The following is a 20,098-nucleotide window of genomic DNA, read 5'->3' on the forward strand; positions in this document are numbered from 1 at the left end:
AAATTCAGTAACACCCAGCTGCAACCTATCCCCTGCATGACTCCGCCCTTAAGTGCTTTTACCTGTAAACTGTTACTTACAAACTACTCAGCCCTTTAGAACCAAGACTTACATTAACCCTTCCATCACCAACTGTTAGGTCTACCACCAACAACCATAGAACATATGACACAGATAACCTTGTTCATAGCAAATATTGCGGGATTTTCTGCCTTGATATTCTGGGTTACATGACTGTGTGGAAGGGCCGTCAGAGTAGAGAAAATTTGAGAAAGAGCAGAATTGCAGGGAGAAAACAGAGGGCCCTTCCACACAGCCATATAACGCAGAATAACAAGGCAGAAAATTCCACAATATCTGCTTTGAACTGGGTTATCTGAGTCCACACTGCCATATATCCTAGTTCAAAGCAGAAAACATGGGATTTTATTCAGCTGTATGGAAAGGGACAGAGATTACGGCAAAGTGGAGGAAGAGCTAACAGGAAGGTGGAAAGAATGGGGAAAAACAAAAGCATTTTCAAAAGTGTCTCAGGGGAATCCCTGCTAGAAATCTGCTCTGTCCTCACTATGTGCCAGTTGCTCTTTCTTATCTCCAACAGATCAGTAATTGCTTTCCATTGCCATCATTGGTCTTCCTTTAATGCCTCCAAGGTTCCCTGGTGCCCTGATCTCTTCTGCAGTGGATGTTAGAAACCCCCATTTAAAAAAGAAACCCAAAAGTCCCCTTACCAAGCCATTCCCTTCTTCCATACTTGATCCAGCAAAATTCCTCAGCATGGAGGTAGAAATCCAGGCCCGGGACACAGCGTTGCCAAAGAAGGTCACGTGGTACTTGGACTGAAAGAGGGGCAGAAATGGAGTGTCAGTGGTCTTGGATAGTGAGGCTCATGGGGGCAGCATAGGGCTCCTGTCAAGTAAATGATGGAAGCATCGACATTTGTCTTTTGAGCAAATAGGTAGGGCTGGGTAACCACGGAAAAATTTGTTTCTAAAGTCGATTCGTTTTTAGGGGGTTTTTGCGTTTAGTTTTTTAAAAGAATTCCGAAAATTTTCTTTAAAAAAGTTCGAAATATACGAAATTTCATAAATTACGAAACAATTACGAAACAATTACGAATCGATTCATTAATGGTGGACGCGTTTGCGCAATATGCAAAAAAAACCCTCCAAATGAGACAGGGGGAACTTCTGAAGTTTCCCTCTCTCTGTTGTTGACTGTTGGTGTGATAATTTATTTTTTATCACTGATAAAACAAACAACAACCCTAAAACTTGCACCAGACATACGGAAATAATAACGAAACGATTTCGAAATGATTTCGAACCAATTACGAAACAATTACGAAATAAATTGAAAAATTCGTTTAGATTTTTAGTTGCTCCTGCATGGCTCAATATCGGATCGTAAGCTAATTTAAATACAAATCAACAACGAATTACGAAATTAACGAACGAAACCGCCCAGCCCTACAAATAGGGCATGCTATGGGGTAGACTTGTTGTCTTGTTTTGACCTCTGTTCCCTCTATTTATGTCACTCAAGGTGTTTTGCTTCCTCTCTGCATGGAAAGGTCCCTTCCCCTTCTTCTTCCCAAAAGCCTTTAATGTGCATTTATTTTCCTTTGTTTGAGAGGAAAGGAGCACCATGAAACTTCTCTGCCTCTAGACAACTGACAGACAGGAGAATCAGTGTTAGGGACTCTTTTGCAAAGGTCAGGTAACCTTCCATTTGTCCATCTATTTAAATGTATTATCTTCAACAATAAAGGCAAGTTTACCCTTTTAAAATATTACCAGAGTCTACAAAATGTTTTTACTCCTATTTCTGACTGTAAGCTCATATATAGCACTGGCTACACTACACTCTGTGCCCCCCATGGCACAGTAGATTAAACTGCTGAGCTGCTGAATTTGCTGATGCAAAGGTTGGCGGTTCAAATCCGGGGAACAGAGTGAGCTCCCACTGTTGGCCCAGTTTCTGCCAACCTAGCAGTTCAAAAACATGCAAATGTGAGTAGATCAATAGGTATTGCTTCTGCGGGGAGGTGATTGCGCTCCATGCAATCATGCCAGCCACATGACCTTAGAGGCGTCTGTGGACAACGATGGCTCTTTGGCTTAGAAATGGAGATGAGCACCAACCCCTAGTCAGACACGACTAGACTTAATGTCAAGGGAAAACGTATTGTCAAATGGCCATAGTCTAGAGCATGGTCTAGAATGCCTCTAGACCATGGCCATATAGCCCAAAAAAACCTACAACCCAAGGGAAAACCTTTACCTTTTTACACTACACTCTGCTCTGCTATAGATGGCAGATGCTCCTACAGTTAGCACTATTCTGCATACAATCCTTGCACCCAGAGTTAAGAGGCAGCCACTGAGTGGGAAAAGCCTGTCCCTCAAGGCTGTTCTGTGGGTCCTGAGAGACTCTCATAAGCCCCCCTTTGCTGCCAAGAGAAAACAAAGGTGAATGGCTTCACTGGCTGGAAGCCTCCAGGGACAGTGATTTGATTTTCATTCATACATTGGTTGTAGGGACGCTCTGAGCTGCTTAACTTATCCCCCTACCAACTCCAGAGATTACTCCGGTCTGAAGACCAAAATCCGGACCCATCATTTGTCATCTACTAGGCAGAGAGCCTTCTCGATCGTAGCCCCTTATTTATGGAATGCTTTGCCAGTTGAAACTCAAACCATCCGAGACCTACTTGCTTTTCGGAAAGCCTGTAAAACTTTCCTTTTCCGACAAGCTTTTGATGGGTGAACAACCCGGGCTATGCCTGTTCTTGCTGCTTATTGTTATTGTTATGGTTATTTTAAAGCTAATTGTATTGTTTTAATTTGCTTCTGTAAACCGCTCCGAGCCAAACTGGGAGTAGCGGTATACAAGTCAAATTAATCAATTAATTAATTAATTAACGCCCAAAAAATATTCAATACTTCTTTAATTTTGGCCACTATTTTTAAAAATTGGTAAATTCACATGACCCTGGAGCATTTCAGGGAAAGGCATTTGCCCATGGGCCCAGCAGAATTATCCAAGATTTATTTACATGTATCCACAGATTCTGGATCAAACATCCTTGGTCTGAAAATACTTTAAAGAATTCCAAAAAGGCAAACCTTGATTCTGCCACTTTATATAAGGGATACTATTTTACTATGCCATTGTATATCATGGTTTATGATATTCTTGAATGTCCTGGAACCAAACCTCAGTAGAGTCCAAGAGACCACTGCAGACAGGCATATAAAAGGAATGGGTCCTGAGAGCATGCAAACGAGGGCAGTAAATGTACATTATACTTAACAGGAAGTGAATCTGTTTGGGAAGAAAACAGGAGATACTCTCCGAGGTAAGGGTCTGCCTCTATGACCCCAGGCCACCTGCAAATGCATGGAGAAAGAAGAAGAGGGATATAAATCAACACACAAACATCCAGCTTCTGCAAATTCCCTTCCGAAGAACATCAAGATTTTTTTTTGTCGTGTCAAGAGTGACTTGAGAAACTGCAAGTCGCTTCTGGTGTGAGAGAATTGTCCGTCTGCAAGGACGTTGCCCAGGGGACGCCCGGATGAATGGATGCGTTTATCATCCTTGTGGGAGGTTTCTCTCATGTCCCCGCATGAGGAGCTGGAGCTGGCAGAGGGAGCTCATCCGCCTCTCCCCGGATTCGAGCCTGCGACCTCTCAGTTTTCAGTCCTGCCGGCACAGGGGTTTAACCCACTGCGCCACCGGGGGCTCCAACATCAAGATAGAGAGAGATGATAAAAAACCAAATTGCAAGTAATGCAGTTTCCTGCAACTAATTAGTTGTGTGTGCATATGTGTGTGTGTGTAAAGAAATTACATTCTAACAGTAAGATGAGGAGGAATTAAGTTACTTTTGTGATGTAATGAGTCATTTCTGCCTGTCCACTTCCGAGCTCAATTCAAAGTGCTAGTTTTGACCTATAAAGCTCTATACGGTTCTGGCCCAGCTTACTTGTCCGAACGCATCTGCCTCTACATCCCACCTTGTAACTTAAGATCATCCGGGGAGGTCCTACTCTCGCTCCCACCAACATCGCAAACGCAGCTGGCAGGGACGAGAGACAGGGCCTTCTCAGCTGTAGCCCCCCGCCTGTGGAATTCGCTTCCAAATGAAATATGATCGACTCCATCCCTCCTGGCGTTCAGGAAGAAATTAAAATCTTGGTTTTGGGACCAGGCTTTCGGACAGTAAACAGCACTTTGACTGGAAATAGACTGGCAAGACGATATGTGTGAGGATACGGTTTGATACTGTGAATCACCGCCTCCTCCTGAGAAAAATGTATAATATCACAAAGGACGACCACCTCACCCGCCTCATAGGAAACCTGCTACAAAACAGGAGCTTTTTTGTTGAGTTCCAGGGCCAGAGAAGCAGATGGCGGAAACAGAAGAACGGCCTGCCTCAGGGGAGCGTGCTCGCTCCATCCATGTTCAACATCTACACAAATGACCAGCCACTGCCAGAAGGGACAGAGAGTTTCATCTATGCTGACGATCGTGCCATTACTGCTCAAGCAGGGAGCTTTAAGATGGTAGAACAGAAGCTCTCCGAAGCTCTAGGTGCTCTCACTGCCTATTACAGGGAAAACCATCTGATCCCTAATCCATCTAAAACACAGACATGCGCCTTTCACCTTAAGAACAGACAAGCATCCCGAGCTCTGAGGATTACCTGGGAAGGAATCCCACTGGAGCATTGCAGCGCACCCAAATACCTGGGAGTCACTTTGGACCGTGCTCTGACCTACAAGAAGCACTGCCTGAACATCAAACAAAAAGTGGGCGCTAGAAACAACATCATACGAAAGCTGACTGGCACAACCTGGGGATCACAACCAGACACAGTGAAGACATCTGCCCTTGCGCTGTGCTACTCTGCTGCTGAGTATGCATGCCCAGTGTGGAACACATCTCATCACACTAAAACAGTGGATGTGGCTCTTAATGAGACATGCCGCATTATCACGGGGTGTCTGCGACCCACACCACTGGAGAAATTACACTGCTTAGCCGGTATTGCACCACCTGACATCCGCCGGGAAGTAGCAGCCAATAGCGAAAGGACCAAGGCAGAGACATCTCCAGCTCATCCCCTGTTTGGGTATCAGCCAGCACGTCAACGACTTAAATCAAGACATAGTTTTCTTAGAACTACAGAGACACTCGCTGGAACACCCCAGCAAGCGAGAGTCCAAAAGTGGCAGGCCCAAACCCAGCACCTCAATTCATGGGTGATACCAGATGAGAGACTCCCCCCTGGGCACTCAGAAGACTGGGCGACTTGGAAGGCGCTGAACAGATTGCGCTCTGGCACCACGAGATGCCGAGCCAATCTTAAGAAATGGGGCTACAGGGTGGAATCCTCGGCATGCGAGTGCGGAGAAGAACAAACCACTGACCACCTGCTGCAATGCACCCTGAGCCCTGCCACATGCACCATGGAGGACCTTCTTGCGGCAACCCCAGAGGCACTCCAAGTGGCCAGATACTGGTCAAAGGACATTTAACCAAATACCAAATTTACAAAATCTGTGTGGGTTTTTTTTCCTTTTTCTTTTTAATCTCTGTGTTTGTTTTGCTCTGTTAGAATTGTAAAACAATGGTTGCTGATGACACGATAAATAATAAATAGTGGGCTTGTGGACTGCGTATTGTTTTAATGACTTATGATAATTTGGTTAATTAATTGCTATTGTTTTAACTCTGTATGTATTTATGGTTTTATACTGTGTTATTGATTGTGGCATTGAATTGTTGCCTTTTGTTAGCCGCTTCTCAACCCCCGGGGGGTTGAGAAGAGCGGGGTAAAAATGCTATAAATAAATAAAATAAATAAACAATGGCTTCTATTGAAAGGCATCTTTAGAGGCGTTTTGACAGTAATCTTTCAAGTTTTATGCTTGGGATTTATCCACCACAAAGTTTTCTTCTTTCTCTAAAAGGAACAAAAAGTAACAGAAAAGCTAAAAAAATTACAGGAAGAAACATAGTAAGTTACTTCCCCAACCAAGTAGCAATTGGAGGCAACATGTTATCTTTCAGATATGGTAATGAGTAACAGAAACTAAGGATTTTGTAAAGTAACTTCCCAAGCGCTGGTTATGGATGGATACATCTTGAAAGGGGACGGGCTTTAAAATACAGATTTTCCATAGGACACACAGAGTTTGAGCATAAAAACTGTAATCGTTTCACTAAAATGAGAATTGCTTGCTAAAATCATAGCACAGGGAGACAGGAAACATACAAACAACCTCTGTCTCAGAAAAAAACCGAATAAGAAATGGTTTTGAAGCCTGAAATTGTTAAATTAGTGGAAGAATAAATAAGCAAGAAGATTTGGGGCATTGAGAAGAGCATTTCTGGGTGATAAAACACTGCATTCGAAGGGTTGCTATGATTTTTCCAGGCTGTATGTCCATGTTCCAGAAGCATTCTCTCCTGATGTTTCGCTCTCATGTATGGCAGGCATCCTCAAGGGTTGTGAGGTTTATATATCTGTGGAATGATGTCCAGGGTGGGGGAAAGAACTCTTGTCTGCTCGAGGCAAGTGTGAATGTTGCAATTGGCCAGCTTGATTAGCACTGAATGGCCTTGCAGCTTCAAAGCCTGGCTGATTGCTGCCTGGGGGAATCCTTTGTTTGGAAGTGTTGTTCATTCGTCTTTGACTCTTTGTGACCTCATGGACCAGCCCACGCCAGAGCTCCCTGTCGGCTGTCACCACCCTCAGCTCCTTCAAGGTCAGTCCAGTGTTGGAAGTGTTAGCTGGTCCTAATTGATTATTGTCTGGAATTCTCCTGTTTTCAGAGTGTTCCTCTTTATTTATTGTCCTGATTTTAGAGTTTTTTTTAATACTGGTAGCCAGATTTTGTTCATTTTCATGGTTCCTCCTTTCTGTTGAAATTGTCCACATACTTGTGGATTTCAGTGGCTTCTCTGTGTAGTCTGACATGGTGGTTGTTGGTGTGGTCCAGCATTTCTGTGTTCTCAAATAATATGCTGTGTCCAGGTTGGTTCATCAGGTGCTCTGCTCTGGCTGACTTCTCTGGTTGAATCAGTCTGCAAATGCCTTTCAGGTTTATTTATTTTATTTATTTACAGTATTTGTATACCGCTTTTCTCACCCCGAGGGGGACTCATAGCCTTTTACACATAAGTAATGGCAAAAATTCAATGCCAGTACAAACAATTATAATCATACACCACAATTAGGCATAAATCAAATTAAAAAACACATCCATGAGCAATAAAACAATAATTAAAACAATAAAACAGTCTTGTCCGTTGAATCGCCATTCCAGTCATTGTCTTTCTGAAATGCTGCATACATTTACTTCTACTGCCCAAAGGCCTGGTCCCAAAACCATGATTTTAATTTTTTTCTAAAAGCAGGAGGAAGGGAACAGATCTTACCTCATAGCGGGGGGGCCACAGCCTAGAAGGCCCTGTCTCTCGTCCCTGCCAGGAGCATCTGTGCTGTTGACGGGAGTGAGAGCAGGGCCTCCCCGGATGATCTTAGATTACGAGGTGGGACGCAGGGGCACATGAGATATTGACAAGCTGGAATGTGTCCAGAGGAGGGTGACTAAAATGATCAAGAGTCTGGAGAACAAGCCCTATGAGGAGCGGCTTAAGGAGCTGGGCAGGTTTGGCCTGAAGAAGAGAAGGCTGAGAGGAGATATGATAGCCATGTATCAATATGTGAGAGGAAGCCACAAGGAGGAGGGAGCAAGCTTGTTTTCTGCTTCCCTGGAGACTAGGACGCAAGGAAACAATGGCTTCAAACTACAAGAGAGGAGATTCCACCTGAACATGAGGAAGAACTTCTTGACTGTGAGAGCCGTTCAGCAGTGGAACTCTCTGCCCCGGAGAGTGGTGGAGGCTCCTTCTTTGGAAGCTTTGAAGCAGAGGCTGGATGGCCATCTGTCAGGGGTGATTTGAATGCAATATTCCTGCTTCTTGGCAGAATGGGGTTGGACTGGATGGCCCATGAGGTCTCTTCCAACTCTTTCATTCTATGATTCTATGCGTTCAGACAAGTAAGCTGGCCCGAACCGTATAGAGCTTTATAGGTCAAAACCAGCACTTTGAATTGGGCTCAGAGATGGACCGGCAGCCAGTGGAACTGGCATAGCAGGGGGGTGGCATGCTCCCTGTATGCCGCCCCAGTTAGTAATCTGGCTGCCGCCCGTTGAACTAGCTGAAGTTTCTGAACCGTCTTCAAAGGCAGCCCCACGTAGAGCACGTTGCAGTAATCTATTCAGGATGTAACCAGAGCGTTCTTTGACTCATGCCCAGGAAATGCTGATGCATTTAGTGGTCTCTCTGTAGACTTGTCCATAGCTGCATGGTATACGGTACACTCCTGCAAAAATGAGATCCCTCTTGTCCTTTGCTGAATGTAGCATTTGTTGGATTGTCTTAGTGGGTCTGCAGACAGTTTGTAGGTTGTGTTTCCTCCTCAGCTTCCTTCTGCAGTCAGTGGTTCCCTTGATGTATGGTAAGAACACTTTTCCTCTTTGTCTTTCCTCTCGTGGCTTGTTCTTGCTCTTGCAGCTCTTCTGATATCAGTGGTGGAGTCTCCATTGGTCTGTAGAGCCAAGGAACAGCTAACACTTCCAAACAAAGGATTCCCCCAGGCAGCAATCAGCCAGGCTTTAGAATCAAATCAAAGAGTTGGAAGAGACCTCCTGGGCCATCTAGTCCAACCCCATTCTGCCAAGAAGCAGGAATATTGCATTCAAATCACCCCTGACAAATGGCCATCCAGCCTTTGTTTAAAACCTTCCAAAGAAGGAGCCTCCACCACACTCTGCCGCAGAGAGTTCCACTGTTGAACGGCTCTCACAGTCAGAAAGTTCTTCCTCATGTTCAGATGGAATCTCCTCTCTTGTAGTTTGAAGCCATTGTTCCATTGCGTCCTAGTCTCCAGGGAAGCAGAAAGGAAGCTTGCTCCCTCCTCCCTGTGGCTTCCTCTCACATATTTATCCATGGCTATCATATCTCCTCTCAGTCTTCTCATCTTCAGGCTAAACATGCCCAGCTCCTCATAGGGCTTGTTCTCCAGACCCTTGGTCATTTTAGTTGCCCTCCTCTGGACACATTCCAGCTTGTCAATATCTCTCTTGAATTGTGGTGCCCAGAATTGGACACAATATTCCAGGTGTGGTCTAACCAAAGCAGAATAGAGCAATGGGAGCATGACTTCCCTAGATCTAGATACTATGCTCCTATTGATGCAGGCCAAAATCCCATTGGCTTTTTTTGCTGCCACATCACTTTGAAGCTGAAAAGTCATTCAACAGTAATCAAGGTGGCTAATTGCAACATCCACACCTGCCTTAAGAAGACAAGAGTTCTTTCTCCCACCCTGGACATTCCACAGGTATATAAACCTCACTTGTCTAGCTTCCAACAGACCTCTGAGGATACCTGCCATAGATGTGGGCAAAACATCAGGAGAGAATGCGTCTGTGACACGGCCATAGAGCCTGGAAGACTCATAGCAACCCAGTGATTCTGGCCATGAAAGCCTTCAACAACACATTGAACTGCATTTGGAGCTTTGAAAAGTTACCCTTTGGGACTACAATCCCTGTGGATGAATCTCAGGAGGATTCTTGGAGTCATGTTCCAAAAAGATCATTTTCTCCAAGCTTTGGTGTTAGTGGAATATCTGTCTTCATTCCCCTCCCAGCCAACTGCAGAAAAGGAATCCCTCCCTGGTAGTCATGGTCTCTAGCGTGGAAGCAGGGCTTGTAAACTTGGACCTCCCTACGTTTGGCTTGGCCACTCTCCCTCCGCTGCCACTCCACCAGAGCAACGTTTGCATTTATCGGGTGCCAATAATGTACAAGAGCTCTGAACAAAAACACAGCTGTGCCTGAAGTCTGCCCTCAAGACGGAAAGCTTTGCAAACCAAAAGCGGTTCCTCTCAGGTCAAGCATGATCAGGGGCAGTGGGCCTGCAATGGAGGCTCCTCCATATCCCCCTGGGAAACATCCCCCTCGGTGATGCTCAGGATATGAAAGAAAGGAGGGGATCTTCCTCAGGCCTTCCTGCCCCTTCTTGAAAGGGGAGGCCCCATCTTTGGCCAGTTTTCCCTCAAAGGACTGCAGCTGCCGTCCTGGCAAAAGGCGCTGAGAAAGCCCGGCTCTTTTGGCTGAGCTTCTCAAGGAAGGTCAGCGCTTGGAACGCCTGCACAAAGCCATATTCAGCTGTGGATTGTTGTTTTCCCCTCAAAGTAGAGGTTTATTTGGTTGTTTAATCACCGGGAGACACCTGGAGCAAGTCTGTTCTGCGCAGGAGTGTTCGGGCCTGTTATTTCTTGGCTCGCAAGGCCTCGTCCTGATAAGCTTGGCAATGGAAATATCATATTTTAGTACAGCGCTGCTCACATAACTAGGATTTTTCTGCCACCGCACGGCATGATGATGGCAGCCGTGCAGGTTTTAAAACCACACTGAGGTATTTTGGCACTGGAAAGCAATGTCCCATTTGTGTCAATAAGACTTGTATCTGTGGAAGTGTGCCTAAAATAAGGGCAGAGGTGACTAATTTTGTAAGAGTAAGGCTTTTTTCCTCCTCCTTCTTCATACCATGGGTATCCATATTGCTTGGCCCATACGAGTGACCCTGGAACATAAGCCGCATAGACCATCTCGCCTTCTGTTCCTGACCAGGACTCCTCAGAAATGCTGCAGCTGTTGTACTGGAGATCTGCCACAGATAACAAATACTCCACTCACACTCCACAAAGTTGAAACAAATATGTCTTTTTCTCCCCTCCTATTTTAGTTTACTCCCATTTCACCAAAGTTTGGAAATAACTTGCTTCAGAAACCAAATTACTTGTAATTAGGACTATGCAATCATGTTGGCCTGATCTCAGAATGTCAAAAAGCCACCTCTAATTTTGGACTGCCCAGTTTCAGAGTAGGAAGGCACACATCACCATCATCATCACCATCATCACCACCACCACCAAGATCATCACTAAGATCATGCTTTCCTCTTTTAAAGAATACTCAAAGTGGCTAACAATGTTAAAAACTATACAATTTAAAACTTATAACATACAGATACAAGGGTTGAATGAAAAGGAATGAAAAGTAATGCCTCCACCTTCGTTACTTGGGTTTGGATGGGAATATTTTAATAAATCAAACGAAGAAGAAGAAGAAGAAGAGGAGGAGGAGGAGGAGGAGGAGGAGGAGGAGGAAGAAGAAGAAGAACTTTATTTTTCTAACCCGGCTCCATCTCCCCGAAGGGACTCAAGGCGGCTTACATGGGGCCCCAGCCCAGGCAGAATACAATTAAAATAAAATAATTTTGGAGGGGGGAGGAAAACCACTAAGTGAACTAGTTAAAGGATAAAGTGGTTTGGTAAGGTAGATGACAATGTATTAAGGCATAGGAAAAATCATGGAAACAGAGCAAATTAACAGGATCGGTTAATATAATATAGAATCATAGACTCCAAGAGTTGGAAGAGACCTCCTGGGCCATCCAGTCCAACCCCATTGTGCCAAGAAGCAGGAATATTGCATTCAAATCACCCCTGACAGATGGCCATTCAGCCTCTGTTTAAAAACTTCCAAAGAAGGAGCCTCCACCACACTCCCTCCGGGGCAGAGAGTTCCACTGCTGAACATAGAATCCTAGAGTTGGAAGAGACCTCCTGGGCCATCATCCAGTCCAACCCCATTCTGCCAAGAAGCAGGAATATTGCATTCAAATCACCCCTGACAGATGGCCATCCAGCCTCTACTTAAAAGCTTCCAAAGAAGGAGCCTCCACCACACTCCCTCTGGGGCAGAGAGTTCCACTGCTGAACGGCTCTCACAGTCAGGAAGTTCTTCCTCGTGTTCAGATGGAATCTCCTCTCTTGTAGTTTGAAGCCATGGCTCCATTGTGTCCTAGTCTCCAGGGAAGCAGAAAACAAGCTTGCTCTCTCCTCCTCCCTGTGGCTTCCTCTCACATATTTATACATGGCTATCATATCTCCTCTCAGCCTTCTCTTCTTCAGGCTAAACATTTATTTTATTTATTTATTTCGGTTGCTTCTACCCCGCCCTTCTCACCCCAGAGGGGACTCAGGGCGGCAGTGGTTGCTATCACAGGACACCCAACTCTTTGTTTGTCACGCAAGTCAGATGTTTCCACCTCAACATCTTTAAACTTACCCGCCCAACGACACACAGCACTCACATCAGCACAATCACCATAAACAGCTTTCATTCTCTGATGAATCTCCTTTGGGGTGACACCTTCTGCTGTGAAGAATTCAATGACTGCACGTTGCTTAAGTTGCACTGACCGACCGTCTGCACAGGGTTCCATACTTTGCACTTTAACAACACAACTGTTTAATGCTAAGGCTTCCCTCCAAAATGGAACTATAGAGGAGAGTCTACTGAACAAGCTAGTACCTGCCTCATACCAGGACCACCATCTGTTGAGGAGTTATGAGGAGAGGAGATTCCATCTGAACATGAGGAAGAACTTCCTGACTGTGAGAGCCATTCAGCAGTGGAACTCTCTGCCCCAGAGTGTGGTGGAGGCTCCTTCTTTGGAAGTTTTTAAACAGAGGCTGGATGGCAATCTGTCAGGGGTGATTTGAATGCTATATTCCTGCTTCTTGGCAGAATGGAGGTGGACTGGATGATGGCCCAGGAGGTCTCTTCCAACTCTTTGATTTTATGATGGTGGAGGCATTACTTTTCATTCAACCCTCATATTAGAATTACATATAAGATTGTAGAAACAAAGCCACTGCAAAAAAATGCATTCAGAAAGTGAATTTGTGGGGAAAGGTCCCGCTACTGAGAAGACACGGGCCTTTTCTTTCAGAAACAGAACAAGAGTTCATACTCAGTTCTAGTCCTATTTCTCTCCAGGCTTCCTTAACCTGATTTAGAAGAGACGGGCCAGATTCACCAATCGAGTTTTGTATGACAGTCAGAGCATGGCTGAATCACTTACCCAGATTCTGGCTACAGGACCAGTCCTCCGGCAGAACCGAGGGGTCAATCTTGCTGCTGAGTCGCCTCCACTTCTGGCAGTTTGGGTCGGAGCACTGGATCCATGCAATGCACCAACCTAAAAGACAAGCCGCCATGAGCTCCAACAACCTGCTTGGAGTGGCCCAAAGGGATGCTTTTCTCTCTATGGAATGGCATCCCATGCATGGAATCCCTTTGCAGACAGGCTCAGTCAATGGCAACATGGTTATTTTGTCTGTGCTGCACAAATATAGGTATTTGGAGTTTTATTTGCAAGCTTTTAATGTTCTCCTTCCCAAGTTACACTTTGTTTGTATTTTCTCTCACTTTTTTTGTAAACATCTCTGTTGAAAAGTGGGCTAAAATTCTTTTTTTTTAAAAAAAAAAAGTAAATGGTACATGTCTTAGCGCATAGGTTCATCTGTCAGGATGGATGAAGTTATCATCTGTTCTGACATATTATGTATTATTTATTTATTTATTTAGAGCTTTTATAACCTGGTCTTCTCGACCTCCGAAGAGGGACTCAGGCTGGCTAAAAGCAGAAAATTCAACACAAATATAGTAAACATAATAGCATCATAATACATTAATACGAAATACATTAAAATAGAGATCATACAGTACCCTAGAATCCTAGAGTTGGAAGAGACCTCCTGGGCCATCCAGTCCAACCCCATTCTGCCAAGAAGCAGGAATATTGCATTCAAATCACCCCATGACAGATGGCCATCCAGCCTCTGTTTAAAAGCTTCCAAAGAAGGAGCCTCCACAACACTCCGGGGCAGAGAGTTCCACTGCTGAACAGCTCTCACAGTCAGGAAGTTCTTCCTCATGTCCTTTGGTAAGATTGTTTATTTTATTTCCCTATTTGTTGTTATTCTGTTGCACCTTCAAGTCATTTCTGAATTATGATGGCTCTAAGGCAGGCACAGACAAACTTTGGCCCTCCTTCAGGTGTTTTGGACTATATGGCCATGTTCTAGAGGCATTCTCTCCTGACGTTTTGCCTGCATCTATGGCAAGCATCCTTAGAGATAGTGAGGTCTGTTGGAACTAGGAAAATTGGGTTAACATATATGTGGAATGACCAGGGTGGGACAAAGAACTCTTGTCTGTTGGAGCTAGGTGTGAATGTTTGGTGTGGCTTGTTGGTGCCTGGGGCAATCTTTTGTTGGGAGGTGATTAGATATCCCTGATTGTTTCCTCTCTGTTGTTTTGCTGTTGTAATTTTAGAGGTTTTTTTTAATACTGGTAGCCAGATCTTGTTTATTTTCATGGTTTCCTCCAAAACAAAATCTGGCTACCAGTATTAAAAAAACTCTAAAATTACAACAGCAAAACAACAGAGAGGAAATAATCAGGGATATCCAATCACCTCCCAACGAAAGATTGCCCCAGGCACCAACAAGCCACACCAAACAACTGCCAGGCCATCAAATGCTAATCTAGGTGGTCAGTTGAAGCATTCACACCTAGCTCCAACAGACAAGAGTTCTTTGTCCCATCCTGGTCATTCCACAGATATATAAACCCAATTTTCCTAGTTCTAACAGACCTCACTACCTCTGAGGTTGCTTGCCATAGATGCAGGCGAAACATCAGGAGAGAATGCCTCTAGAACATAGCCATATAGCCCAGAAAAACCTACAACACAATGCCTTTGAGGCTGAGAGAGTAGAACTTGCCTAAGTTTACTCAGTATATTGCCCTGGCTTGAATGGGGATTCAAACCCTATTCTTGCAGTCCTACACTGTACCATCATGGGTCCCCAAAAAGGGCCACCACACGAAGCTGTCCTCCGATACTCCTATTCTGAAGTGAGGGTCCCCTGTTCGAGCAGAAATGGTTTACAGGACTTTTTAAAGGTGTCTCCCTCTCTAGTTGTTGCTTGGCACAGCATGCAGGGACTGTGAAAGACCAAGAAGTCCAGATTAACCATGAAAGCCACAGAAGGGAACGTGACAGAACATCCGTTGCTTATTGCATAACCGCTCTCAGCTAAATCCAACTCATGACTAGATGACTTGCGCTTCCCACTCATGGCCTTTCTCCCCACACAAAGCAGGCCCCTAATCAAAAGCAGCTTCTCATTGGCAACAGCAGACCACACACCAACTCATGGACCACAGCCTGCAGCAGACCTAGATCCAAATTGTATGCCCACATCAACTCAGGCAGTTTATGACTAGACGCAAGTTAAGACGTCAGGAACAATACTGTCCTATGCAATCATTGCCGTCACCCCTTTTGCAGCCTATAAGGAAACACCAAGAATCTCTCACGTTCACAACAATATGTCTGGATGTCAAGCAAGGTAAAAAAGAGGGAAAAGAGAAAGTGGCATCACATCAAAGCCATAAGAGCAGGCTGCAAGCAAACTTTGTAGCTTCAGTATCACCCCATTTCCATCTCAAGGACTTAAAAGCTGGTTCATTCTTTCAGTTGTTCTCCTACAGCAGGGGTTCGCAACCTTCCTAATGCTGTGACCCCTTAATACAGTTCCTCATGTTATGGTGACCCCCAACCATAATATTGTTTTCATTGCTACTTGATATCTGTCATTTTACTACTGTTATAAGTTGTAAATATCCGATATGCAGGATGTATTTTCATTCACTGGACCAAATTGAGCACAAATACCCAATACGCCCAAATGTGAATGCTAGTGGGGTTGGGAGAGGATTGATTTTGTAATTTGGGAGTTCTAGTTGCTGGGATTTATAGTTCATTTATAAACAAAGAACATTCTGAACTCCACCAGCAATGAATTTGAACCGAACTTGGCACACAGAGCTCCCATGACCAAGAGAAAACACTGCAAGGGTTTGGTGGGCATTGACCTTGAGATTAGGTGTTGTAGTTTACCTATACCCAGAGGAGCACTGTGGATTCATGCAGTGATGGCTCTAGACCAAACTTGGCATGAGTACTCAATATGCCCAAACGTGAACACACTGGTGGAGTCTGGGGAAAATAGACCTTGACAATTGGGAGTTGTAGTTGCTGGGATTTATAGTTCACTTATAATCAAAGAGCATTCTGAAGTCCACCAGCAATGGATTTGAGCCAAACTTGGTACACAGAGCGCCCATGACCAACAAAAAACACTGGAAGGGTTTGGGTGGGCATTGACCTTGAGATTGGGAGTTGTAGTTTACCTATATCCAGAGGAGCACTGTGGATTCACGCAATGATGGCTCTGGACCAAACTTGGCACAAGTACTCAATATGCCCAAATGTGAACACTGGTGGAGTCTGGGGAAAATAGACCTTGACATTTGGGAGTTGTAGTTGCTGGGATTTATAGTTCACCTACAATCAAAGAGCATTCTGAACTTGACAATAGAACTGGGTCAAACTTCCCACACAGAATCCACATGTCCAACAGAAAATACTGTGTTTTCTGATGGTCTTTGGCGACCCCTCTGACACCCCCTCATGACCCCCTAAGGGGTCCCAACCTGCAGGTTGAGAAACACTGTCCTACAGCCTATCTTGGGTTTTCCTTCTACAGACTAGCCTATATCCTTTTTTTGCAGACAGGACTAACAGCTTCTAAGCAAATACGTATATACAGAATATATGAATACAGATATGAAATCCACAGCTGCAATATTTAGAAACGAGCCACAGCGAATCTCCCAAGACATTCTACTGCTTACCCCATATATCATTATTCAGTAAGAGGAACTTCAAAGGGATATTTCAGCAGTAAATTGCTGAAATAGAACTAATTAGTAGATTTGAGTCTTCACGAGCCAGTGCAGCATAATGGTTTGAACGTTGGCCTAAATCTATAGAGAACAGGGTTTGAATCCTAGCTCGGCTGTGGAAACCTACTGGGTGGAAAAGTGGCACACGTTTAGCTCTGAAAACATCCCAGATAGGGTCAGAAATGGGGTAAAGCTACACAATAACAGCAACGTATTTTTTGGGGTTCAGCCTGTGTGTGAACCTGTACCTGACTCTCTGATTGTATTTCCTGATGTCAATGAAGATGTCAATGGTTCTGAGGTCAATGTAGAAGATGATGGTTTGTGTATGGAAAATCCTGCTGCTTTGGAAAGCGAAAGTCCAAATTCCCATGAGAATGATTCAGAGCCAAGCAGTGAACTTTCACTCCCTTTTAGCTCTCCAGATAATCTGACACCTGGTCCCTCTAACGAGGATAGACGGGGGCAGATTTGGCAAAGCAGAGGCGAAGCGCAGAGTTTACGGAGGTCAGCTAGATTAAGAGAAATGCAAACACGGCCCTCAGGCACGTCACGAAATAGATTTCTATGCTTTAAAAACGCCTGGCCTGGATGCCCATTCAGTCCAGGCATCGTTTCAGATTCACGTGCAGACTCTTGCAGTTCTCCTGCTTCCAGTGGCTTTGTTCCAAGGAGTTTTTCTAGAGCTTCAAGTACGGTTAGTGGATTGCTAACAGGTTCCAGGATTTAGCAGTGTTACTGTGGGCTTTTGATCTTGTTCATGGACATTTGTTGCTGGTTTTTACTGTGGCTTTTTATCTTGCATATTTTCCTCTATTTTTTTGTACTCATCTTTCATCAATAAAAAAGGATTGTTTTTTCCTGAAGTCAAGTGTGGTGGATTGTTGTCTTAGGGTCCAGTTTCCTGCTCTGGGTTGCAACAATATTGTCGAAGGTTTTCATGGCCGGAATCACTGGGTTCACAAATAATATGCTGTGTTCACAGAAATGCTGGACCACTCTCACAACCACCATGTTAGACTACACAGAGAAGCCACTTAAATCCACAAGCATGTGGACAATTTCAACAGAAAGGAGGAAACCATGAAAATGAACAAAATCTGGCTACCAGTATTAAAAAACTCTAAAATTACAACAGCAAAACAACAGAAGGGAAACAATCAGGGACATCTAATCACCTCCCAACAAAAGATTGCCCCAGGCACCAACAAGCCACACCAAACAACTGCCAGGTCATCAAATGCTAATCAAGGTGGTCAGTTGAAACATTCACACAACGCTCCAACAGACTGGAGTTCTTTGTCCCACCCTGGGTATTCCACAGATATATAAACCCATTTTCCTAGTTCCAACAGACCTCACTACCTTGAGGATGCTTGCCACAGATGCAGGCGAAACGTCAGGAGAGAATGCCTCTAGAACAGTGGTTCTCAACCTGGGGTCCCCAGATGTTTTTGGCCTTCAAATCCCAGAAATCCTAACAGCTGGTAACCTGGCTAGGATTTCTGGGAGTTGTAGGCCAAAAACATCTGGGGACCCCAGGTTGAGAACCACTGTTCTAGAACATGGCCATATAACCCGAAAAAACCTACAACAACCCAATAATGTGATTCTTTCTCATCTACACTTAAATCAATGGTCTCCTATTCCAGTAGAGGTGTTACCTTAATCTAGCAAGATTGAGATGTTATTTATCACTTATTACCTTCCACCTAGGATTGCAGTTTTCACCTATTGCTGCTGTTACTGTGGAAAGGCCACAGCATGAATGTACTATACACTCAAGCTTGATCTACAAGGCTGCCTTTCATCATCACTGGTCTCCCTGCAAGCAATTTCTCCCGACTCCTTGCCTCTATTCTCATATATCTCTCAAAAGTAGCAATGTCTGATGAAGTGGCCTCTAATCCCCCAAAGATTTATTCCACCACAATAAATCTGTCAGGCTTTCTGTTCTCAGAAGGCTCTCTTGGTTGCTCTCCCGTCCATAATGGGATGCCAGATTGCCTGGCTTCCTGGAGCACAGACCTGGCAAGACTTAAGGTGAGACTCTTGTGCAGCCCTACAAAGGAGGAAGGGCTTTTTAGAGCCCTTGCCAAGGGAAAACTCCCACCTTCATGGAAGCATTAGTGGCTACCCCCAAATCCCAGAATTCCCACCTTGAAGAGACTATACTCCTCATTCCCCTCCATTGAGTCCCTCCAATGCTAGATAAAAACCTGTCTATAGGGGAAAGGATGTTAACAGTATGCTGTACTATGTAATGTCGAAGGCTTTCATGGCTGGAATCACTGGGTTGTTGTAGGTTTTTTCGGGCTATATGGCCATGTTCTAGAACAGGGGTCCTCAAACTAAGGCCCGGGGGCCGGATGCGGCCCTCCAAGGTCATTTACCCGGCCCTCGCTCAGGGTCAACCTAAGTATGAAACTACTTGAAAGCACACAATAACAACAACAATCCTATCTCATCAGCCAAAAGCAGGCCCACACTTCCCATTGAAATACTAATAAGTTTATATTTGTTAAAATTGTTCTTAATTTTAATTATTGTATTGTTTTTAAATGTTTTTTGCATACAAATAAGATATGTGCAGTGTGCATAGGAATTCATTCATGTTTTTTGTCGAATTATAATCCGGTCCGCCAACTGTTTGAGGGACTGTGACCTGGCCCTCTGTTTAAAAAGTTTGTGGACCCCTGTTCTAGAACATATTAGACCACACCTGGAATTTTGTGTCCAATTATGGGCACCACAATTCAAGAGAGATATTGACAAGCTGGAATGTGTCCAGAGGAGGGCGACTAAAATGATCAAGGGTCTGGAGAACAAGCCCTATGAGGAGCAGCTTAAAGAGCTAGGCATGTTTACCCTGAAGAAGAGAAGGCTGAGAGGAGATATGCTAGCCATGTATAAATATGTGAGAGGAAGCCACAGGGAGGAGGAGGGAGCAAGCTTGTTTTCTGCTTCCTTGGAGACTAGGATGCGGAACAATGGCTTCAAACTACAAGAGAGGAGATTCCACCTGAACATGAGGAAGAACTTCCTGACTGTGAGAGCCGTTCAGCAGTGGAACTCTCTGCCCTGGAGTGTGGTGGAGGCTCCTTCTTTGGAAGCTTTTAAACAGAGGCTGGATGGCCATCTGTCAGGGGTGATTTGCATGCAATATTCCTGCTTCTTGGCAGAATGGGGTTGGACTGGATGGCCCAGGAGGTCTCTTCCAACTCTTTGATTCTATGATTGTTGTTGTGTGCTTTCAAGTAGTTTCAGACTTAGGTTGACCTTGAGCGAGGGCCAGGTAAATGACCTTGGAGGGCCGTATTCAGCCCCTGGGCCGT

At 44.6% G+C, this 20,098-nt stretch overlaps 1 protein-coding gene across 1 annotated transcript in view; it reads right to left on the bottom strand.

Annotated features, from left to right (window-relative positions):
* Positions 1 to 20,098, bottom strand: part of ZCWPW1 (zinc finger CW-type and PWWP domain containing 1) — a 68,637-nt gene that overhangs the window by 13,261 nt on the left and 35,278 nt on the right. The window contains 4 exon segments of the mRNA XM_067469662.1: positions 732 to 839; positions 3,317 to 3,392; positions 10,641 to 10,761; positions 13,027 to 13,143. Coding sequence (XP_067325763.1) covers positions 732 to 839; positions 3,317 to 3,392; positions 10,641 to 10,761; positions 13,027 to 13,143 — 422 coding nt within the window.

Source organism: Anolis sagrei, chromosome 6 (assembly GCF_037176765.1).
Source record: "Anolis sagrei isolate rAnoSag1 chromosome 6, rAnoSag1.mat, whole genome shotgun sequence".
NCBI lineage: Eukaryota > Metazoa > Chordata > Lepidosauria > Squamata > Dactyloidae > Anolis > Anolis sagrei.